General features: G+C 41.9%; 1 protein-coding gene across 2 annotated transcripts in view; it reads right to left on the bottom strand.

The window, feature by feature from the left end:
- CSGALNACT2 (chondroitin sulfate N-acetylgalactosaminyltransferase 2) overlaps nt 1-24,509 on the bottom strand; it is a 35,212-nt gene extending 10,703 nt beyond the window's left edge. Inside the window, exons 1-2 of one of the 2 annotated variants that reach the window (XM_082311060.1) lie at nt 24,423-24,509; nt 5,966-7,205 (exon numbers count right to left, since the gene is read on the bottom strand). In XM_082311060.1, coding sequence (XP_082167186.1) covers nt 5,966-6,629 — 664 coding nt within the window. In that variant the 5' untranslated portion in view covers nt 6,630-7,205; nt 24,423-24,509. Of the gene's footprint in view, nt 1-5,965; nt 7,206-15,653; nt 15,682-24,422 lie in introns of those variants that run through there. The other variant, XM_082311061.1, reaches the window with a different exon arrangement.
- Nucleotides 24,510-25,128: the final 619 nt, after the last annotated feature.

The following is a 25,128-nucleotide window of genomic DNA, read 5'->3' as shown; positions in this document are numbered from 1 at the left end:
GCTTCCTATTCCCCTCCGATATTCAGCTCTGTAATGCACTTTCTTGTGGGCGAGCGTGTGAACTGGCAGACCCGATGGGAAATGTGGACGACCACCACACAGGGTCTGCGGGAGACAGGCTGTAGCAGAACAAGCTGGTGCCGTCACACTGGAAGTTAATGCTGACTGAATCTAACCTTTCGACTTAAATGCTTTTTACCCTTTGAACAAAGCTTTGCAATGCACTCCTTTAAGAGTCAGAAATCCACATTTATTCCTTTGTGAACACAGCACTGCATAATATATGCACCACATTTTAATGCTTAGGAAAAGCATGACCCTTTCAAATCAGTATTAATTACAAGTACTGAAAAGGGCGTTTCAAACAATGGAAGTCCACAGTGTTGACTGTTAGAAGGAGAAAAAGATCTTAAATCCCTCTCAGCCTTTTTCCACTCCAACCCTTTGTGCTGCATAGTCCAGCGCTGTAGCTTGAAAACGGCTTCTTGGTTATCGGAGCAGCTGATGCACCACGGCGTGTGCACACCCTGCTCTCATGCAACATGCAGCAAATACTTTGTACCAGCACTCCTGCATAAATTAACATTCAGTATTGTATACTATATTCCTTCCTCTAGTATCCAATAGCTGTTTACAGATTAAAATACCATTTATAATGTAAGGGAAGTTTTTAAAAGGCATGTCACAGTTGCCAATAGCTCATCTTTAATCAGAGGATAAGCTTTGATGTCAGTCTACTACCAAAGGCTGTAGTACAGAATAAAAATTTCTAATTAAAGTAACTTTAAAAAAAAAGGCTGCTGTAACTTCATAAAGACCTTAATATGCAAGTCCAAATTTGAGTAGTCCCTTGTCAACTTTCAATTGCTGGAATATAAGATTCCAAACTTGGGAATCTCAACATCCTACCAGCGCCACACTTCTTTTAAATAGTAAGTATGTGCTCCTTGAGTTACTCTCCTTGCTATGAGCTAACCTCCATAGGTAATCTACTAACTTGAATACTTTTATGGAATTAAAGCTTCTATACACAGAAGCCAGAATTGAGAACAGCCAGAAAAAGAACCCACATCTGTTTCACTTCTTAGTGTATTCAGGTTTTTAACACTCGGGACTGACTCATGTAATAAAACCTGCTATCTCACCTTCCAACTAGCATACACTGGCTGCCGTCCAAAGTAGAGCTCTATAAGCAAAGAGGTAAAAAGCAGCAGACATAATTTAACAGCTGTTATTCCTGATCCCTGAAGCTTTACTCCCTTTGCAGAAGTTCAGTTTCTCACCAAACAAATTAAATCTTAGGAATACTGGGGATCAATTACTATCAAAGCTAAAAAGCTGTTCTTCTATTGCACTGAACACTATTACTTGTTTTACAACTACCAAGAAAGCTACCAAGAAAGTGTTTGGTCTATGGAATTTAAGACATATGTCCTTTTTTTTTTTTCTGTATTAAAATTCCCTCTTGAAATTCCCAGGACACTGGCCAGTTTCTGGTCTTATGCAGAACCCATTAAACAGGGTGTCTCCATGACAAACAGCCCACACTGTTCTACAGATAGCAAGGACTCTGGAAGAGTTTTGACTCTGAGCTTGCAGCACTGGGATAAACAGTTTTTACATGCCAAGGAAGTATTTCAGGTGGGGAGTCTTCCCTTGATATTCAGACCTAAAGATAGTTTCTGGACATTGCCCAATTCCGACTGGAAACACAGAAGCAAGACAAGTGCACCCACACAGCGGCACTCAAATTCTGGTAGACGTTCAATAACCAGACCTTTATTAGAGATTAACTAATTGCTAATTAGCTTCTGAAAATACGCTAATGCCTCTGTTTTCCACAGGTTAGTTTGAAATGTCTATCCAATGGAAAAGCTTTTAATCTCTTGATAAAATAAACCTGTTACAGTGATAAACGTAACCCAAATAAACCAGTTACACTGATAGTAAAGTACAGATATCCATGAAGGGCCCTCACTGAGTTTTGCATCACTATTCAAGATGTAATGTCACAGGCTTCTGAAGAAAGGGGATGGACAGAGGGAATATAATTATGCTCTTCCCATCTTACTTATCCTCTGTTTCTCAATATTATCAAACACTGATCTCAAAGAAACCTATTTTTAATCCAGAACTATCTTAGAATACCCAATTCAGCAATTAGGTTCATTGTTTGTAGTCCTAGACCCCTTGATTTGCAAAAGTATGTAATATTGCAACTTCTATTCTCTCTAGGGATATTCTTCACCCAAGGGGAACAGCGTAATCCTGTTTCTCATACACTTAAATCTAACGAAAATAAGAAAAAAAAAAAAAAACTTCAAAGCATTTCTCAAACAGCAACTGCAGAACAAGAGTTTTTTTTAAGGTCAAGTTTTTGTTCTGTTAATATTAGAACTCTGGAAGTTTCATTCTGGGTTGTAGCAAAGCAAAAAAGGCAAAAATGCTGCAAACTGAGCCCTGCAGAGCTGAGAAACTTGCTGGTTTTCTCTTAATCAGCGCAGCAAGTCAATTGAGCCTTGTGAAAAATAATTTGGAGCTTTCAGAAAGTATCTTTATAGTTGCAATGCATACTTGCAAATCCTTTTTTTTTTTAATTGGTGTTGTTGCTCAAAGCCTGCCCATAGCCATGATGTGGCTGTGGCAGCTCTGCATAATCACAACTCCAAAACACATTTGGCCATTACTTTGTTTTGCAATGCTAAGGGAAAAAAAAAAAAAAAAAAAAGAACATCAGTTTGGATAACACTTGAACAGATTGCTCCCTATCATGGATACAGCTTCCTTGCACCACTGGTAGAAGGCAGAATATTTTCATGTAGATACCACAGAGGCTGAGCACGTAGCAAAAAAAGCTGCGTGAACACTTAAATCAAGGGCACACAGCAAAAACCAGAGCAGCGACAAGGAAGTTACCATCCATCAGCATGTAGTGTGAAGTTTTTTGGCCCACACGGTATTAGAGTAATAAAATCAGTTGATTCAGACTACCATGGATTATTGAGTAATTAAGTGTACTTTTTCAGAAAAGTTTATTTAGGAAATGTCTATTTATAAAATAGAAAAGGCAGATTAAGTTTATAATCATGTCATTAGTCTGTGTTGTCACAAGTGACTCCAATATAGGTAAATCCTAAAACACCATAAGAAAAAAAATTCTTGATGCTTTTACAAATCAAGACAGTGATATTCCACTGGGTGGGCAAAGACAATGTAAATGCTGGGGAAGACCTTCAGAAATTCAGTGGTGATGAAGAAATACCATTAGGTAAAATTGTCTATAAGATAAAAGATTCTAAACTTATTTATACAGCCACCAAATTCTCAAAGGATTTACTAATACAACTTAAAGTACATACCACAAAAGATTATATAGCTCAAGGTTTAGTCTAGTATCTCACAAGTCCAGGAAAAAAGCTGAAATAATTCCCAGAACCAAACATTTACCTACATGAAAAGTTAGCCTGTTGAGGTAGGAAGGTAGAACACTTTTAGAATAAAAATGTCTGTTTCTAGTTTAGCTTATGCTTGTGGCACAGTTTTCTGTATAAGTTTTTATAGATAAATATGCATTAGTTTTGAGAAAAAAATCCTGTAAGTCAGAACAAAGGCAAAATCAGTTTATCTGTATAAAGCATAAAATATGATGGCTATGTATTAACTAATGCAGTATCAGTTTTCTCTTTTGCCTGCCCACCAAGTAATCCGTGGACCACGTTTCTCAGCCTCTTGTTTCAAATTGCATAAAACTATAGCCTTAGTCCTCAATCGCTTACTACAAAATAATCTTTAGTAATTGAAGAGGATAAAGAACTTCAAACTATTTGTTTTCACTCAAGCCAGCTTTAACAAAGTGTTTCTCTAAATGAGCAATGCTAATCCAGCAACAATTCAGTTGTGCTCTTCAGACATTTACAGTAACTGTTGTGACTTCAGTAGATACATCAAGTCTGCTATGAAACTGGAACCCACCAGTTTATGATAGCTTAAGGGGCAGTATTTTCTAAATGGAGAGACATCAACTTTCCAACTGCACTTCCATCAAACGAGGATGCCCAAAGTGACAACTGAGGCATCGCACTAGAGCCCAGTCCCAGGGCTGCGGGGCGAGGGACCTGCAGGTACCACTACTGGCTGGCTCCACTTCTCACCTCTAAGTTTTGGAACAATAGAATTAAAAAAAAAAAGTGTTAATATTCAGAAGCAGCTTTTTTTGCTAGCCCAGTGTCTAAATTAGCCAGTAGTATTCTCACGTACACAAACACAGAATACCCACACAACCCACAACTTCTCTCTGAAACAAGACACTGATATGTAACACCATGGCTAGTTCCTAACACACCCATATAAGCTATGGCATAAAAATACCTTCTTTTAAGTGCTGAGTATTTTTTCTACAGTTCTTGTAACCTATGCTTGAAGAAACTGCCTTTACAACAAAAGGAAACTAGTTCAACTTCCAAAACCAATTATCAATATACTGGTGTGAACAGAGGCAGAGGTCTAAGTACAGTTCTAAGGTCCTACATCTCCTTGTTTTCTTGGAGGTCTGCAGTCATGAAAGGCAGCACACTAAGAAAAAATTAACAACTATTTCAGTACTGGTAAAAAAAAAATCCAGTATAGTATAAGCAGTATCTAAAACAGTAAAGGAAAAGCAGCTGCACACTTAATATAAAAAGAAAACAATTAAAAGACTGAAAGAATGACTAGTTCCAGACAAAATAATATGGTTTTAAGTGAAAACTGTACTAAGAGCCTAACACTGCACTGGCTGTGTTACACTGAGGCTGCCGAGGTGGATTCTACGCCCTGCCCCACCTTCTGGAACGAAGAGTACTTGCATTAAACTTTAAACACAGTAGCTGTTAAAAGCAGAGACTTTTTGCGCTACAGGCCCATTACATCATCTTAGACTGAAAGAACAGATTATTTCAAGGCCAACGGTACCTTTCTCCAGCATGTGTTTGCTTAATAGCGCAGACATCAGTACTGCTGAGATCCAGAATCCCTTCTACAGTAATGCTCTTATAACATGGTCCAACTTTTGGGTTTGGGTTGTGGTTTTTTTTTTTTTTTTTTTTTTTTTTTTTTTTTTTTTTTATGGCAGCATGAACTGTATTTAATACTGTAAATACAAAAAAGAGGTACTAGGGCAGTTTTTGATAATACCTATCTCCATCAGCATTACACTGGACCTTGAAAGCCAACTTCTATAGGAATTACCACTAATGCATCTTTTAAGGGTGTAACTAAATGTTGAAAGCATAACTGCTATTTTTGTTTTTATAGTAATGTGTTCTGTAACTGAATTTACAAGCACTGAAAGAGAATTGAATAGCGAACAAGAGAACAGTTCAAAGTTGCATAGCTCAGCAAACCCTGTAACTAGTATACCATGAAGGGTCTATTCAGCACACCAGGTTCTTGAGCTGCCATGACCAGAACATGTTAGCCTACCAATGCTCTCCCTCCAATATGAGTATGCCAGCTCTATGAGAGTCAAAAGCCTGAATAGTAACTAAAAGTGGCATAGAGATGAGTGAGGAAAAAACCCTGTAGCTTCATACTGAATAGCTTAACTATGCTGGAACAAGAGAGATGAATCAATTTCTCCCTCCCACTGCCACCAGTTTCACTGGAAGTCTTTCAGTTATTCAGTACCATAAGCAGTTGTGTCACACTGACTTCAGCTAAAATCAATTATGAATGCCTCAGTAGTTTAAGCGGTTACAACTTCCCCTGTACACTTCTTGTGGTGAGCCTTTCTGAAATGGATTTCTTGCTCCCTCCCCAAAACACAACATAATGAAGCAGTAATATTCTCATTAGAAACAACGGTTCTTACTATGTCATTACTGTTCAAGACTATATTCAAGTAGATAAAACCCCTAAAAATACAAACACTATTAAACACCTGTTGTGACATTCTGTTAACTGGCTGGAAAGCGTGTCATAAACATACCTTCTATGAAATCATTTTCACTATACAGCTGCCTCTCTCCTACTCCATCATCTTCATCTTGTCCATCTTCTTCATCTGGATTATTGATAACTTCTAGGCCAGCCTCAATAACTTCCACCAATTCGTCTCGTTTATCCTTTCTAACAGGTTTCTCTTCTGGATGCCGAGTAAGCCCCATCTCCAACTGGAATACTTTCATGGATGTAAAGCTTTCAAAAGGAATGACGCCATATTCACTAGGCAGTTTGGCCCCCACGCTCACCTCAGCTTTGTCAATCTGGGAATGAAGAAACTCTAGAAGATCATTGGATGCTTGTTCTTTGGTGCTCTGGTAGTTCACACCATTGACCTTGGGGGTCTTTTTTTCCTGTAGGGATTTCAATTTATCACTCATTTCCTGAAGCTCTTGCTTTAACTGGGCAATCTGACGTTTCAGACTGGTAGCTCGGTTTTGATAGTGCTCTTCTTGTTCCTGCAAGAGAGCTTGATAGTATTCTTTACCCATATTTTCGCCTACAACACCAGGTAGAGATCCATTAACATCCGTTTGTGGAGCACACTCCAGCAAGTACATGAGCAAGACTAAACTGAATAGTAAAGCAAGGCCCACTAATAGCCAACGAGTCCTGGCTTGAATTATTAAGCCTCTTCTGGGCATTCTCATATTATTTCTGTTTCCAATCCAAAAAGATGACTTATTTGCTCATGCCTTCGAGGGAACATCACCCCAGAGTTCAAATCTTAGAAAGAGTGAGAAAGCATGACTGTAATAGTTACTACAAGTGAGCAGTTTTCAACCTTTGCCTTAATCAGGTGTCATTGGAGAGACATAAATCTGAAGTTCCTATGTCATCCATAACCATCAACTGTAAGTTTGGTTGGCGCCATACAGTTTGTTCAGGATTTCCTACCCCAAACAAAAAACCCTGCAGAGGGGGAGGAAGATGGAAGACACCAGCAAGGAATCATATTTCCATTTCCTAGTTCAACCCTAGTTGAAGGGTTTTAGCCTATTTGAAGTTCAGTGAGGGAAGTCTGCAAAAGTCTTTTTATAAGCTTTGAATCAACAGTAATTCCCCCCCCCCCCCCCCCACTATGTGTAAGTGAGAACAGTCTATAGTTTAGTAACAGTAATTTTCATTGGCTAGTTTGGCTTTTCCTTTGGCACTTGAGTGTTTTATTCCACTTCTCCTCCTTCCCTTGGAATCTGCGGTTTGAGTCAGCAAAATGAGGACAGAACCTAAAATTAAAAGAAAGGTGCATATTAGAACTACAAAGTAGCTGGTCATTTGGAAAACACATGAACAAAGTTGTAACACATGGATGCAAAGGATCACTGCGGGTAGGGGTGGGAAAAGGAGAAAGAAAACATTATTTCTTTCCACTGCATTACCCATCACTGATTCCCTTTGACACAGTGTCTGGAAAATAGCAATATGGACAGTCTAATGAAATACATTTTTCACATAGCTAGCTAAAGCAGTAAGGGTTCCTCTAGTCTCATCAAGTTTTATTTAACTCCCCCATTCCTTCTTGGTTTTTTTGTTTTGTTTTGTTTTCCTCTGTGGGAGGAAAAAAAAAACACCAACAAAACCCATGCCCTTCCTACTCCTCTAAACTAAAAAAAATTCCAAAAACTATTTTGAAGCAGCAGCAGCAGAAGCTTGCATTTCCATTTGCTTTTACTTGAAGCAAATATATTTTAGGGAATAATCATTCACCCGTGAATAAAGTATTGCAGATTTGAATATCAAAGTTCACAGAAACAGCATCTCAGAATAGGTCAGATTCAACAGAAATTCAAATTCAAACCCCAATTCCTGATTGATGAAAGAGAGCCTCAGACTATCCATTCACTAACATTTCCACCTTTCGATCTGGGTAGGCCAGCATGAAGAGGCATTGACTGTTTGCATGGGTCACCCTCTTACACTGCTGACCAAACTGGCTTGGAGGAAAAGACCAAGGAAAAAGACCACAGTTAGGCAAGAGAGGGATACCAAAAATCCTACTCAGCAACAATAGTCAACAAAACAGTTTACAGGCCTCTTCAACGACAGCATAAAGAGCTGAGAAGTAAGCTCAATGCATGTTAGTCTACTTTCTAACATATTAATAAAACTTTCGTGTAAAACTTGGTTGTAGAAAGTAAGTGAAGCTCATTAAAATTTATCCAGGGATCTATTAGCTCTACATCCATTTCAACTGTGTTGGGTAATTATTGTTTGGGGGAAGTTCTGGGACTTGAGTAACTTCAGTTTAGTTTCAGTATGCTTATGAGATTAGAAAAAAAATTGCCCACTCTAATACTCCTTATATATCAGTTGGACAGACTGTTATCTAACACCACCAGCAGCCACAAACCCCATCTTACTCCGTCCTTGCAAATAAGTGATGGTGCCACGATGCACTCCACGTGTTTACAACAAACACCTTGCAACATTTCTCCCCGATTATGTCCTTGCGACATTCTTCCCTTCCCATTCAGCTTCCAGCATCAGGATATTGCTTTAGTGAGAACCAGGTACCACGTATCAGTGGTAGCATGATATTCAGCATGCTCATTTGCAAGAAAGCTCCAATAACAAGGCCTAGAAGATTAAGTAATTTATTCATACCACCAACACCAATGCCTGCAATGGCTGATCCTAAGTTTGCAAGCATGTCATGCACACTAAGTTTTGCAAGAGCTACACACCTTGGAGTTGTCCGGCTGAAGTCTACAGGAGCGCTTGAAGAAATTATTAGTATTTCTAGTGCTAAAGGCCCTGCCTATGACCCTGTTCACGAATAAATTAGATCCATTATTTAGAACTTCTTAATACAGCAGCTTAAAGGCAGTAGTTATCTGAAACTGAAGCTTTATGAACTCATGTAAAGCTACCGGACACCGGTAAAAATAAGTAACAGTTTTATCAACAGAATTCTAGATGACATCCTTTTAAGTCCAAATAAGACAGAAGTTAGTCACTCTTCACTGCACAAACACAACTTTATATAAATGCAAGTTAAATGCCTATAAAGAGTGATCAACACCAGATGTATCCTCAGACCAGGGTCCAGATGTGGTGAATCAAGGGAGACAGAAGAAAAAACAATCTAAAGGATAAAACCAGTTCACAGAAATGATGCAATATCATCCCAAGCTTTCTTTAGTAAAAAGTTGCCTATATGATGGTTTTTTTCACATTTCTTCCTGAATTCTTGTTCTGTTAGACCACAAGAGGTGAAGCCACGATTAATAACATGAAGAACCATGTTTCTTTAAACCTAGATAAATACTAGACTGTACTAAAGCCACTCCATGCAGAAGCTGGCACATCTTAGATCAGTCAAGGCATATTGAAAAAGGATCAAACTACCTGACTTGTGTAAAATATTGACAAATCCAGTCCCAACTATTTTTCACTGCACAGCCTTATTACTGCTGTCAAGAACAACAGCATTTTTGCATCGCTGTATACACAAACACAGCTACCATACCACTACAGAAATTAGCTGTTCAAGTTATGAAGAGATGCTTTTGGTACTGGGGACAGGGCGGGAAACAAGACTGAGTGTTACAGCTCAGCAGGACACAAAGAAGAGAGCTTTGTGTTTTTCCTTTACCTTTCTCCTCACTTTTACAGGATAATTAAAGAAAATGAAAGCATGTTCTAGAAAGCAGGAGCTAATATTTCTAGTTAAGACTGTCTTAAGAGATTATTTGGGCTACCATGGTACAGTTTGATAATGGGCAGAGCAGGCAGCTGCAAATCACGGCCAGATTTGGTTCATCACTGTACCGCTAACTTAAAGCCACCTAAGTCACACAACCTCCTATCACCATGGGCTTTAAACAACCAGTAACTGTTGTTAAGTGATAAATAGACACCCCTGAAGCTAGGACATTAGCCTAGTAGGCCTTTATTCAATTCTTGCTCTACCAATAAATTGCCCTGTGTTCAACTTTGATGAGTCACTAAGTTTCTTTAGGTCTCATTCATGTCTTAGAAGCAAGTGACAACAGATTTCCTGATGTGGTGTCAAGTGGACACAATGTACCGGGAGATTAAGATTCCCTCAGACAATAGCAGGGGGCAATGAAAGAACAATTCTGTTCTTAATAACTTTCTTAACTGTGGCCAAATGTACATCGGTATGGTAAGCATGGATTAAGAAAGTCAACACGCCTCCACAGGGACTCGCCGCTTGCATTGCGTCACCAACACAAGAACAAATGATTATGAACAACTGCAGGTTTCTGAGCCTTCCTACTGGCACTTTATCTTTTTTACACTGGAGGGCTGTTTTGTGGAGCACTGCCTTAAGGGGTGCTTAGGGAAGGGAAACAATAAGCCATTTCTGAAGCAATGGAAATTACACGTGGTGGGCTGTATAGAGCTCGCTGGTTCTTTTCCTTCTAGGCTCTAATTATTCCCTCATTAGTTGAAACCCTTTTCTGGTGAGCTAGTGACAATCTTATTAACAAGACAGCCTTTTTGCACAGAGATAGGCCTTGCCTGTTTATCTTTGACAGTTTTCCTGCAACACCATAAAGACAAGACATTTTTCCCACTAGTTTCCCTGTGGCCTTTAAAGGCAAGGAATGTTTGTGCAACCAGTTATGTTAAACAACATTAAAATTTTAAATTGCACATGGAGAGCTGAAGGGATAAAGTTAGTTTGCTAAAGCAGTAGGGACTGAGCCAATTTGGACATCTCTTTTTTTCCTCCCAGTATTACTTCTACTGATAAGAGTCATCATAAAGGAGATGGACACAGATTTCATCTTGCATCCTTCAAGGAGGGAAGCCAGGAATAATCTTAATTCTCATCCCATCGCAAAAGGAGGGTTTACAAGCCCTCTACTTCACCACCTTCTCTTCAGAAAAGCACTAGTTTCACATATTCACAACTCAAATTTGATATGAATTAGGCCTGGCACAGCACTATTTTAGGAATTCCAGTAACTACTCCCAGGCTGTAGAAGATGATTACAAGAGAAGGCACGTGGTGAAACCCCAGAATTAGCAAAAGTACACAGGATCCCAAGAATCACAATAGGAAAATTAATTCAGTGTCACATAGTACATTCTGAAGTTTATAAGAACGAACAACAGATTACCTGGAAATAAGTAATCACGCAGAAGTCCCTAGGATCAGGATTTCAGTGTTTAAAGATTAAGTTACAAAGCTTTAAATTGCACGTGCTGATATTTCACTTCATTTTAATTCTTTGAAACAAGTCTATCTGCAATACTCCCCACGCTCTCCAAAGAACAAGACATCTGAGGCTTATACAATGCTTAAAGTTTTGCAAGTTTTCCAGAAGCAACTCGTTGTTATTCTTTCTGCATTTCCAGGGCCTTATGTATATTCAACTATGGAAATGTTTCTGTTCCTTACAAAAGAGCTCACTGATTCTCTAAGCACCAGGGAATAGACCAGCATGCTAATTGAAAATGCTTTTAAATTTGTTTTTATTATATTAGCATTCTGTTTTGGTTCCTTGTTGCAAAGGATGAGTACCTCTTTCTAAAGAGGGGAAACATTCACACTTAAAGCAGTGACCTAATTCAGTATGCTCTTGCTTCATGCCAGACTGTACAGACATTCCTCATTTTAGCATGTTCTACTGTAGACAAGTCCTTTTCATTCAGCATGCCCTAGATGATCATAGTTTAGCTGCTTATGAAATTCCAGCTGATTTTCATAGTTATTTTATTATTCATAATTTCACCCAGATGCCACAGATATTCACTGTCTTAAACCCCCTCCACACACACATACTTCTCTCCTTGGCAAGTTATTCAATGAAACCATAAGGTCCAACATCATCCCTTGAATATTCCATCTTATTCTGAAGAAGAGTGCCACTGAAAACAAAATTGCTTGTGAACATTAGAGAAACACTGCACGCACAGTTATTCTCTCACTTACTGAAACCAACACAAAGCAAGTTGACCGTCTTCGCTGTCATGGACAATCTTTGCATAAACACTAGAGTGAGAAACCTCAAACCATATCTTAAGTATGCAGAAACACATCATCTCTGCTTAGACAGTCTGCTGAGGTATAGCCTCAGAAAAGACACAAAGAAATTTGTTCAGGGGTTTATTATACAGTTCTAGTCAAATGAGTACCAAAGTCAGATTTTTCTGCTGTCGGGAAGGTTAATAGAAAGGGAAGAGCAAAGAAAAGAAAAAAAATATCCAAGAGAACAGCTAAGCACCATAGTTCCCCCTTTCCACAGAAAACTAATCTTTAGTCTAGTATCTCACCCTCACTGGATTGATTGTAAATAACATCTTATCATCACAATTCCACCATCTGATTTGCTTTCAGCTACAGCTCTGCCTCCCGAACACACAAGCACACACACGCACTGCTGGACAAAAGAGAAGTTGAAAGCCACTATCAATTTAAGGAAAGAAGAGCTACATTCAAGAAAACCAGCAGGAAAGTGAAAATAATCACAAAATATTTTAGGCCTTACCAGTTTAGTAAGTCCTGAAGAATTCGAATGTTGTGCTTATACACATCGCAACTACTACCCACGGTAAATCAATCACATCAGGCACAAGCAGCAGCTTATTTTCAACCTTTTGAAAATTTAGAGCATAATATACTGTTCCAGTTCATCACAACATGCAGAACTGCAGCTTTACTACTCACATTATCTGACTGACACTAAAATGAATTTTTTTTCCAGCTACCTCTTATGATTTTCATCAAAATTTCCTCATGTCCTCCTCTGTACCTTCCCACCATTCCCATCATATGGCATGCTACCTTGGCATGCTCACATGGACAATACTGTACAGGACCAAACCTGTAAGAGCACACACCAGCACTCCTCAACAGGACAGAGCAGTCTCTGCCGAAGGTTATTTTTCCAAACACTGCAGATCTAAAACAGAAGTTCAAGAGTTAAAAAAAATCCAAAAGAACCAGACATCTGCCTTGGGAGACTAGGTGACAGAATCAGCTCTCCATCAGATCTAACTCAACCCCACATTATCTCTGACCCTTAATTCTTATAAGCTTATCAGCTCAGCCTGGTTGATAAATATGAAAAACAGTTGCATTCGGCTCCTGTCCACCAGTAATGCACCAGACTTCAAGCAGTAACAGAGATGCAATCATCCATGTTACTGCAGCCAGCCTCACCTGGCTGCTCATCAGCTGGCAACCCAGGATAATGCTGAGCTATCAGTTTAGCGCTACTCCTGTCCACTCACAGGTTTGGGGGTTTTTTGTCTCCCTCTGCTTTCTTTGTTATAAACTCCCACCGGTAAACACTGCCAAAGCCAGAGTCCCACGAGGGGGGTGAGGCAGGGGGACGATGATGACTGCACACTGATCGCTGAGCATCTTAGCTCATTTTTAAAGACATGGAAAAAAAGCCACCACACAGTCAACACAAGAACTACTGTATACATTATGAACAGTCTGCAATGAATTATCAAGTGCTCAAGCATATCTGCAATATGTAACTTCAGACATTTGTTTAGTTCCTAAATGGGAAGGAAAAAAATTCATGCCTTTGGCACAAGGATCATAGTAGTACTCGTAGTACACCAGGGACTAGTAGTTCAGGCATGGGAACGTGTAGGAAAAAGTTACTTCAGTGATGGGTGACAACAATCACAGGATTTATTACTCAAAAAAAAGAATATCCCCTATGCAAATGGTTTCTTTTACAAAAGCAACATCGTGTTTTTGCCAGCAGAAATGCTGTGCTCCAAAATAAAATTAAGACTAACCCTCCACAAGTTTCCACTGTCACATCAGAGACTCCAGTACATGGGGAAGATACATGGGGCTTCTTATCTCCCTTGTTTCATGCAATAGATCAACTTGCTCTCAACACTAGAGAGAGCCTTTATTGATAAGAAACTCTGCCTTTTTCCACTTCTAAACAAGGCTCCGATGCTATTTATCAATTGCATCTTTTCAGAAGACGCAACCGAAGCAAGACACTTCATACTAACCAGAAGACATCTTTAAAGAAGAAAACATAGAAAAGAATATGGTTTCATTTTAGCAGTGGAGCTTGATCATTGCAGGATCGAGTCTACCTAGGTTTAGCCTATGAAGGACAATCAAGCAGGTCTTGCTCTTTACACAGTTCCCAAACCCTCTCTTCAATTTGTGCTTCAGTTTCAACAAGTTCACTGGCATGTGTTTTTACAATAGCAACACAGACCACCAGGGCTGTGCAAAGGACCTGTCCTGCCCCTGCACCACATACCCCTTCCCCACCCTGAACACGTAACCAAAAGATAAATCAGCATGCCAACCCCACAGAACAGGAAATAATACGGGGTTTATTATCTCCACGCTCAGTGCTACAGCTAACGCAGCAGAGAAAGCAAGCAGAAGGTGATGTCCAACAACCTAGAAATGGTGATATTTTTGCCACAACAGTCCCTGGAAAAAGCAGTCATGCTGTCACCCTCAAATGAAGGAAACATTACCTGTACAGAAATGGTTTAAATGCAATTCTTACATAATCTACTGTGACAAAACAAGGAAAAAGGCCTTTTGCTGAAGCAGTTTTATCTCCCGTAAGTTGGAGAAGCAAGCAAGTTATCGTATGTCCCAGCATTTGCTGTTCCTACACAAAACCAAATCCATTACATAGTTAAGTGGACAAATGAAAGAACAACGTTATTCACATTATTTACCTTATACCTAATCCAAAGTAAGCACTGAGCTTATGAATAGGAGCCCTGCTTTGGCTTCAGTGAAGCCACAGCAAGCCCATTTGTCTGGAAACTGATGAACTGAAATTGGAACTTGAAACCCAACCAGATACACCTTAATGACGCTGATCAGTATTATCCCATTTCAGATAAGGCCAGGAAATAAGTTGACTCATAGTCACTTTACTGTTTTTATGAAGAGAGACATCTGCTTGGCAAGAAGCTAGGTAAAATGTCCTAGGTAAGACTAGATGAAGGAGTTTTTCTTGTTTGCTTGCTTGTTTTAAAATTATTTTTATTGAATAGCTATCCTAAAACTCACTACCTTCAGCTTCCATAAGATAAATAACTTCTATTTTACACGCCTTTTCCTATAGTTTATACTATTTAGCTTGTGGGTTTTTGCACTGCTCTAGGCACAATTCCCCTTTTTAAATTTGGCAAAAAACCCACAACGTCCAAACTTAGAGAAGCAAGTCTTCTTCCCCTTATTGTGAGGGAATGAAAGGAACAGCAGTATTATATGACTACACTTACTTTTGCCTACCCTACTGGTTGCTAAAGTTCAACCTAGAAATGGGAACAAAAGTACACGTAGCTACCCTAGTATAATTATCAGGGAAGCACTTTCTACTGGTATTCCTAGTATCTCCTAAGCAATGTTATTTTTCACATGAGAATTAGGCAAGAATCTGACCTACTTTTACCATGTGCTTTGCAACACCCGTGTTAACAACCTACTCTCTGTGAGGAACTGCATAAGTTACATGGGCAACTGTAACATGGCAGCGAGGTGGGTTCCCGATCCAGGGCACACCACCCGAGCAACCTTACCCAGCTGACGACAGGACTCAGGGCTGTTCACTGAAGGCTGGCAGAACCTCGAAACAGCACGTGTAACACTGCACAGTGGATCAAGTGCAACAGGACAGCTGCATTGCTGGGGAGGATAGCCTAAGCAAAACTAAACCACAGTTCTTACAGCAACTTTAGCTTACCTTCAAGGATGCATAGTAGTCTCTGTTAGAGTACATGCAGCGAAATCTTTATACTCCTTTCAGTATGATAGAGCAACAGCTGCAGTGAGAAGCAGAAATAAAACTTATGATACCCAGTACTCTTCAAAAAGGTAATGCTGTAGGTGTTTTGTTTTGTTTTTTTATTTTTCACAGGAAAAGTCTGTTTTAGAAGGACACAAAAAGCAGTTACACTTAAAGTGCATCACCTCACAGTGACTGAGGAATGGTAAAATGCTCTTTAGACACCCAAAGTGTCTAAACATCTTAAAAGGCCCCAGTTAAATATTTCCCCCATACAAGATGAACATGCTCCAGCAAACGCAATAGAACAGTAAAAGGTAACTAGTAATCCTAGCTCGGGTGCGTAGCATTTGCACAGCATACCTACATTTTCACTGATGCCATTTTCTATTTCTTAAAAAAACAAACACTGAGAATGACTGAAATTGTCCATTGTGAGAATGGTAGCAGGCAAAAACAAAGAGCTGAAAATGATGTGGTTTTCTTGGAATTGCTTCACCTAAGTACCACATCTAACTACATTCTCAGAATCAAGTCGTCTTCTGTTTTCTCACATCTCTCTAATTATCATCTAGTTCTCTATGTATGGAGATCAACACAACGTAGTTACTGTACCCTGACCGTAGTGAAAAATATATATTCCAATATATGTAATCTATTGTGCTATTTTTAAAGTGTAGTTGCCATCCAAGTTCATACAGACAGCTAGATAGAAGATTACCCACTGTGGGAGGTAAGGACAGAGGTCATGCATCCAGTTTCCTTAGGCTTATAAAGCAAATCTGAAAATGCTGTAAAGCAAATTCCCTTTGAAGCTCTCAAAGGTACCTAACAGGTGGTTATCACATATAGATTTCTTCTTTTACCCTATGAAAAGAAGAGATGGAGAAGGGCAGTCCTTAGCTAGGGTGTTGTAAGAGTTGCACAGCTAATTAGCCAGCATTTTTAAAAAGTTAGAGACTTAATCCTTTGGAGAAGTGTGGGTTTGTTTCTTTTTTTTAATTTTCTGTAATTTTTCTATGGTAAGAGCTATACTGTTTTCAAGGAGGTACAAATTCAGGTTATGAGGAAGCTGTAGCAGTTGAAGTGAAAATAGTGAGAAGTTAAATTCTCAAGTGCACCTGAATCTTTCTTAAAAAGACTTTCAGACTTCTACTAATATCAGGCTTAAAAGCAGAAACATATAAAGGCAATTGATTTAAATTTCATAAAAAGTTGGACAACTATGCACCAATTAGTACCACAGCAACATTCTCATTAAAGTGATGATTTATTGCCAAATTTTTAGGGGGGGGTACCCTCAACCAAGTAATATTTGCATAGGAATCTCTTCACTGCAAGTTGGAAGAGCAATAAAACTCCTGAAGTGACCATTGGAAGACATTTCTGTGCATTTTGTCCAACTGGTAGTTTGGCTTGAGCACTTTAAAATGTCTAAAACCAGTTTAAAATACAATTTGATACAGAAACTCTGAGAAAAATGCTGCCTTGAAGATCAATCGCCCTGAAGTTTTTCTTAAATAAACTGAATCAGCCAGCTTAAATTCACATGTGGTATTCAAAACTGGGCTCACTTTGCTATTCCTCAGTCCATGAGCCTAAGAAGGCAGAAGGAACACAGCCTACAAATATGTTTAGAATGGCTAAAAATCAGCGTAGTAGTTTACGTTCTGCTTTCAGCACAACAAATCAGCCATGAATACATCACCAGAAGTGAAAGCTGGATGCCAAATGACTGAGAAACATCTGGTGCATTCTAGAAGCACAGCTAGATGCACTTGTGTCATCTGTAATTTTTCAATTTGACATTATAACTAAGTATTAACTTACTCTTAAAGGACTAGCAATACCAGGCTTCATTGGAAGCAGAGAAGCTAGCAGCTTGTCAGAACTGTCTGTCTTGATTTTTTTTTTTTCCCCAAAGTTGCCTTGCAATGAAAAAAACACCACTGTGAAAAATAGAAACACCAAAACACTTGACACTTTGCATTTCCCTGCTCCATCTCTCTTTGTTTTGTTTTTCAAGCCCCTGGGGTCAGTTTTGGGACCACTGGGACCATCTTTCCTCCTCTTCTCTTCAGGAAGAGATGATGATGATGATTTGGAGAGGAGAGAAGCCAGGAGTTTCTATAAACCTGTGTCGAGTTTTTGCACGTTCCTTGTGCCACTCTTTCGTTGTGCTCATATTCCACAATTTTTTTTTCCTAGTTTTACTTCACATCAGGGAAATATAAGTTGTTACCACAAACACTTGTTGCAAACTATTTGTTCAAATTGCCACATTTGACACATGATCCTACTGGCAGCAACTTCTGCTACATTATTTTAACACTGGTCTAAAATGTGGTTACTTTCTCCTCTTGCCCCTTCAGACAGTTGACTTAAATCCCTATCACACTTCCACCTCTCCACCTAGCTAGATAAAACTCTACTAGAACTAAGGAGCAACTCTGAAGGGTCAAATGCAAAAAATTCAAAGTCACTGGATTATGTCTGAAATCTGGAAAAAAAACCCACATCTTAAAGAAACAGGGCTTAGTAGCACTTAATAGCAGAATCTAATACTGCATTTTGGATGTTAAAACTCTGTCCTGTTCCAAACACTGGGAGTGGTGGGGCAGAGTTTGCCCTGTACAGACATCTTACTGGAGCACTGCTTCCAGCCTGTGGTGGGAAGAGGCAGGCACACCAGTCATGCCAGCCTCTGTCCAGCTGGCACCAACCGCAACCGATACTCATCCTCCTACTTCGCAAATTGTACGTCCGCTTCAGAAGACTCCTATCCATATCAGAAGCTCCCAGATCACATAAAAAATGGCCTAAAGTACTATCACTCAGCAGTCTTAATTTCCACTCTACTAGAGCGCTAAGACGACATGCAAGCCATCTGCTGCCCCTGGGGCTATGCATAGTATCAACAGTGCTGACAATGTCTTACAATTTTTGACACCACTGCTTGGGGAAACCTTTAAGGGACAGCAGAAGTGCTACCACAAGTCATCTGAAAGCTATCACCCAAAGCACTCTTTGAGGACAGATATTATTTCACAGAAACTAATGACTTAGCCCTCCATATAATTCCAGAGACTCTAAGCTGTGCTCAAGACTAGCATTTTGTATTTTCAGAGTGTGCTTCAAAATGCAAGCTCATTTACCTCATTTCCCCTGCTTTAATGTAGCTGTGTTCCCAACCAGCTTCAGTTGCTTCCTGTGCATCGCTGCTCAACAGAAGAGTTGTTTAAGTATTATTTCTACTGTTTCTATAGAGAAGATACACATATGCAAAAACCAGACACGGACACTGGAGTAGCAGAAAAATCTGCCTGGTTAGCTACGTTGCTATAATCAACTACCACATGTTAAATGTCATAGGATATACCCACAACATCTACAAACAGCATTATTTGCAGCACCTCTGCCATCAGCTTTAAACTCTCACAGCTTCCTGCAACTACACACCTGCAAGCCAGAAACTATCCTGCCATGTCTTTCTCTTGCAACTGGCATCTGAGGAATTATTAGGGCCCTTTTCCTTACAAGATTATTTGAGACTAGTCACCCTGATTTCCAAATCCTAATATGTTAATACAAAACTACCCTACCTTTGTATACAACTGTTTGGAGAACTTGGGTGTCCTACAATTTTGATCTTTTATGAAAGTGCTGATCTACTGTCTTGACCAAAAGCACAATTAACAGTGCAGACACATTAACCTCCTTTTGCTATTGATGTTCATTTGTCAAAGTTAAACACAAGGAGCAGATATCTATATAGAGATAAAAAAACCTAAGCTGTTTAGCAATTTTACTTGGAAATATTTAATGTGTACAAGTATTGTATTTCTAAGTCTACCTTTAATTCCTAGCTGTTCTACATTGTGCTGTTTTACCTTTGAACATGTAAGAATCTCATGTTCAGGTCAGTGGAAGGACTCTGTTGCCTGTGACAGCCATTAAATATGTGGCAGGACCCATCTCCAGAGGATTCATTAGCCATGAAAGAATTTTACGTCTGTTCTACAACTGGAATATCAGTTTCCTTTATCAGAAATTCCCTGCAATATGCCAGAGAGTAGCAAAATTAGCTCCCTTAGTTTTTGGGAAAACAAGTGCCAAATGTTTCTGCCTGCCCAACCCTCTCCCAGCGTCAGCCCAGCCATCCCTCCACTACTTCAGTTCTGCGTTTTTCTTTAGTCGCCTATTGTGGACTTGCACTCAAACTCCCACGCGTAAACGTTCTTACCCCTCCATCTATTGAAGTAATGAATTAATTGAGAAGAGAGAAGGTGATGGGAAGACTCACTTTTGACACCAGAAGGACACATATGCTAGCCATCAGGTGCTGATCCAGGCTTTCCAGGCAGCTGCCCTCAGTGACATCTCTGCCAGAAAGCCCAGTGCCATAAAGGAGGTGAATCCTCTTCCAAAAGCTGCTTCACTGGTGAAGCATTTAGTATGAGGGAGGAACAAAGGGCAAGAAAAACAGTGAGACAGACCTGCCCTTTATCACCCACCCACTGCACCAGTGAAAGATTTGTTTAATACAAAGGAGGAAGAAGGTGAAAGAAAAACACAGGCAGACCTGCCCTTTCCGTCACCCACTAACACTGCTGCCAACAAGAAGCTCCTCAAACGCACCTATTGAGGAGATGTGCCCAGCCGGCACCGCAGACTGGGCGGCAGACGGGGCCCAGAGCAACAACTCCCCAGGACCACGGCGGGGGCTAAAGGAAGCGATTAGACCCACGAGCAGCACAGAGCTGGAAGGCACGTGTACTGCAGGCAGACGCTCATGAGTAAACAGGCCAACCACTATAGTTATTTTTGATTACAGTTGGAGATGATTGAGAATGGCAGGAAACGGTTAGATTAAAAAAAAATACATGCAAGATTTCCTCACACAATAGCTTCCTCGCCTCAAGTTATATTTGGATAATCTGAACTTTGCTTTCAAACACTGATGCTCCATTGATGCTCTTTCCAACGCTCACATTTGCACTTACAGCACAGGCAACGGCTTGCCAGATTTATCAGCTCCCTAATAAGAGTTTTAGAGCATTTGGCTTGTGAATGGGAAAAGCCTTTAAAAACAGGTATGCTAAAGCGGAGATCATTCAAAGATATTCTTCCCACCATACTCCACTCTGAAATAATTGTGGAGCAAGTGCGTCCTGCCAGCCTTACCGTACACAAGAGAAGCAGTATGGCCAGCCTAGTGCCCGCACAGAAAGAGTACTAGTATTCTCACAGGTATTTTAGTGTGCCATATTTTCACATGCAGTAAAATCTTCCAGGATTAGGAAAAAAGTTTATTTTCCTTTCCCCTTGAACCTGTGATGTTTAGTTATTACATATAGCTTGCAATGATTACCTAGTTACTCTTACTTTTTAAAAGGAAATTTCTCAGCTAGCAGTGACCATCAGAATCACCAACTTAGATTAGACACACAACAAGGTATAAGTTACCCAAGAACTATTAAGCTGTCTAACCCGCCTGTCAACATTTTTAGGTATATGCAAGATACCCGCAGCCTCACTATAAAGATTTTTAAACAGGCTTAGATGAAAGCAGCAGCTAGCTGCACCTAAAAAAGGCCTCAGACAGTATTCTGTCCCACTGCTTTTGCATCAGAAGACTCTCCTGACAAGGAGGGCTGCAACTTGCAGTACTGTCCGTGCCTTCAGAAATGTGGTGTGTTTTTTTTTTTTTTCCTTCTCCAAAAGAGTTTCATAAAAAAGAAACTAAGAGTATTAAAGTCATTGTACACTTACAGATTTTTCTTATAAACAACAATATTAATGGAAGCGTTGGGCTTTTCTAATCATCATTCAAAATGAAACTGTTCTGGCAGACAGTGAGAAATGCCCTTCTGCAAATTCTTCTTACAAGCTGTGGCTATAACGCAGAAGTAAAACCATATTCCCATTCCCTTAAAAAAGCATTATATTTCTTTATGAACATCTTGTGAGTCATGATCTCATTTTCCCATTTCCAGCACTAAGCTTGCAAGAACATAACTAGTTGCACAGATAAAGCACAGTATTTTTTTCTTTTTTGTAAAAGCTATTACGCTCCTGAAACATCTTCTTTCCATTGTGCCCTTTGAGAACTCTTTTTTAAAGACCTTTTTTTAAATAAAGTCTTGTGCTTGAAATCCCTGTCTATTTGCTATTTTATTTTTCCAGAAGCAAGATTTTTATGGTCTCTTCCCATACTTTTATTCTGGAGGGCTGGTCCCCCAAGAGCTATGAGAGACAAATGAGCTAACTGAAAGACAAGCACATTGTCAGTTCCAGTGCTACCCAAGTCCTTATTGAAAGCCTGAGTTTCATCCCACCTCCATGATTCTGCATCAGCATTATTGGAAGATAAAATATTGCAAGTCATGAAGCTTGCTTCATAACGACAGATTGTTTCAGAGTTGAGAAGTATTGTGCAATTTTTTTTCTGCAATAAAAAAACCTGGCCTCATATTCCTCATACCCTCCCCTCCCCCAAGTTGAGTTTTCTCTCTTTTAAAAGTTCAGGTCATTCTGGTGATCCTTTTTACAAAGAGGTCCAAAGAACACTTCTGGCAAGCGTGAAAGTAGCAAACCGTGGAGCAGGGGTAGAAATTGTTGTGCCAGATATGCTTGTGGGTTTTCTTGGCAACAGACCACAGCTACTTATCATTTAACTATGCCCTCAGATGATGTTTCTCACTGACTTGGGAAGACCCATATCCCGGGGCTGGAACTTAAAAGCAAAGAAAGAATTCAAATTAAAGAATAACTTGGTGCAACTTCTGCCATGATGCAGTAGCCTTAATGATAGGTTTGGGGTTTTTGGTTTCTTTTTTTTTTTTTTTCCTCCCCTTCCCCCTTTAAGCCTAAGGATGACACCGAAACAAAGTCATGGGATCAAGAATGGAAAGAACTATTCACAATCAACTGACGTTAATCACACTGAACTTTTCATGGGTTTCCCCCAGGAACAGACAAGCTAAACAATTTCTATTTGTGCCGTACAGTCCTGTACTTCAAAATCATTTTTCTTCCTTCCATTCTCAGCTTACCGATGTTTTAGGACAGTGGTGCTGTAGCAACACTCAGTGTGGGTCTCCTGATGCTTACGATAAGGCCTTTCTGGCAAGAGTCTCCCATAAAAGCCTCAGGGTATAACTGAGGCCCATAGCTAACACCCCGTCCGCAAAACACATCTGCCTCCACTGACAGCTACTGGGAATACTTCCAAGCTGCTGTCTTTGATGGTGTTTAGGGACTCACTATCTAGCTAATAAACAAAGGGAAGCCAGAAGTTTCCTTCAAACACACTGAAGTAGGATACGAACTTTCAGCTAGTGCAAGCTGGCACAGAAGAAACCATCTTATTCACGGGCCTGGCACTTACAGTTTCCAAGACAAAAAAAAAAAAAAAAAAAAAAAAGAGTTTTTACTACATGACCTTAGCTTGAGGGGTAGTCACTCCGTGCTAAGACAACCTCACACTTTTTTGCAGCTCTTCCGAGTTACCCATCAGAGCAATAGAATATGCTTAGGCCTTATCCATCATCTACAAACTTAGCAGAAAAGATCAGTGTCTCAATTTCCACCTGATAGAGGGACTTGAAGAAAAAAAACAAAACACTAGAAAACCACAGAACAAAGTAAATGTTAATTAAGCAGATCTGGATTATACTTCACTGAAAACATCTAGTACCAAGTTTATACTCAGCTTTAAAAACTGTCCTGCAAATCGCAACCCCTCCGTTTCTGCTTTAGTATTCCTCCTATAAATGAATCAGTTTCAAGATTAATACACTGGTAACAACAATACAATTTTATTTTTGATGTTCAACACCAAAGCGTTCCAACTTTCACAGTTTACAAGAGCACAGAATTTACTGAGCTGGCTGACAAAAAGCAGGAGATGTAAACCATCAGTTAAACAAGTCTAAATATCCCACTGAAAATAATTAAGTGCTCTCCTGTCATCATTTCCTCTAGTTTTGGGGGGCTGGGAGGGGTGCTGGTGGAAGGAATTGGGGTTTCTAGCGGTTTGAGCAAGTTAAAAACCCCGTCCCCAAGCAGCCCATGCAGTGAGAGAGGGCGAGGGCATTCTGACCATGCAGCTTTGCACTACGGCCGACTACGCCCGGCCGCAGGGAGACGGGGGAGGTGAGCAACGATGCTTTCTCCGGAGGTGTTAGACCTCACTGCATCTCCAGCGCTGGCTCCCGATACGCGCGCCTCCGCAGCCGCGCTCCCCGGCACGTCCAAGGCTGCTCGATACAGCGGCCCCGCAGCTGGGGGGAGGAGGAGCGGTGCGCTCCACCGCGGAGGCAGCGCCAAGACGCGCGGCGAACCCCCGCCCCGCGGAGCGCTCCCCGCCCGCGACCCCATCCGCGCACCCCGCCGCCGAGCGGGCACCGCCGGCCGGCCCGAGGGCGGGCACCGCCTCTCCCCTCCGCCCGCCCGCCCGCCCAGCTCGGGCTGCCCTCAGCCCCGCCACACGCCCGGCGCTGCCCAGCGCGGCCCGACCCGCTCCCGGCCGGGGGACGGCGACGGACCCGCCGCGATGCCGCTACCCGCCGGGCGGGCGGCTCCCGGGGCGCTGCTCGGCACCTTCTCCCGGCGGCGGTGAGGCGGCCGCGGGCCAGCCCCCTCGGCGGGCGGGTGAGGGAACGAGGAGCCGGCGAGGGGAGCGGGGGGGGAGGCGGCGGAGGGGCGCGGGGCGGCCGTACTCACCGCGCGGGCCCCGCCGCGGAGCCGCGGCCCCACTTCCTGTGCGCTAGGAAATGAGCGGGCGGGGCGCCTCCGCCGCGGCCCTTAAAGGGGACGGCACCCACCGCCCCCCACCGCCTCCGGGGCGGGACCGCGCCGTGCCGCACCGCGCCGCGCCGGGCGCCGCCGGCGGCGGCCGCCGCGCTGTGGGAGCGCCCCCTCCCCGCGGGTGGCGGCGGCCCGCGGGCTGAGGGGGAGCGGGGGGAGGCCCGGCGGGGCCGCCGCCGAGCGGCCGTTAGCGCGGCGGCAGGGAGGGGCCGTCCTCCGCACATCCCGGGGCTGAGCGCGCGCTGCGCTCTGGTGCGCCCCGGCCGGGCGAGGGGGCCGTGGCTGCGCGCGGGCGCTAGGCGTGTCAGGAATGCCCCCGCGTGCGGCCGGCAGCCAGCCGCGCGCGGACCTGCCGGGGAGCGCCCCGCCGGGCAGGTTCGTTCCTCACGGCAGCGCCGAGGCCGCGCGTAACGCGCGCAGAGCGGGGCCCGTCTCCGCGGGCGCGGGGGGAGGAAGGGCGCACCCGACCCCAGGCCCACGGGCGAGCGCTGCCTGGCCGGCGCGGGGCCTCTCCCCGCTGGCGCTGGCCCGCAGGGCCCTCGGCATCCCCGTGATGGCCACTGCCCCGCACGTAACGCGCCGCGGCGGGAGGCGGCCGCCCTGCTGAGGGCCCTGCTGAGGG

Source organism: Platalea leucorodia (genome assembly GCF_965183815.1).
Source record: "Platalea leucorodia genome assembly, chromosome: 4".
Taxonomy (NCBI): Eukaryota; Metazoa; Chordata; class Aves; order Pelecaniformes; family Threskiornithidae; genus Platalea; species Platalea leucorodia.
The sequence above is the reverse complement of the archived record's forward strand: the minus strand, read 5'-3'. Positions and strand labels throughout refer to the sequence as shown.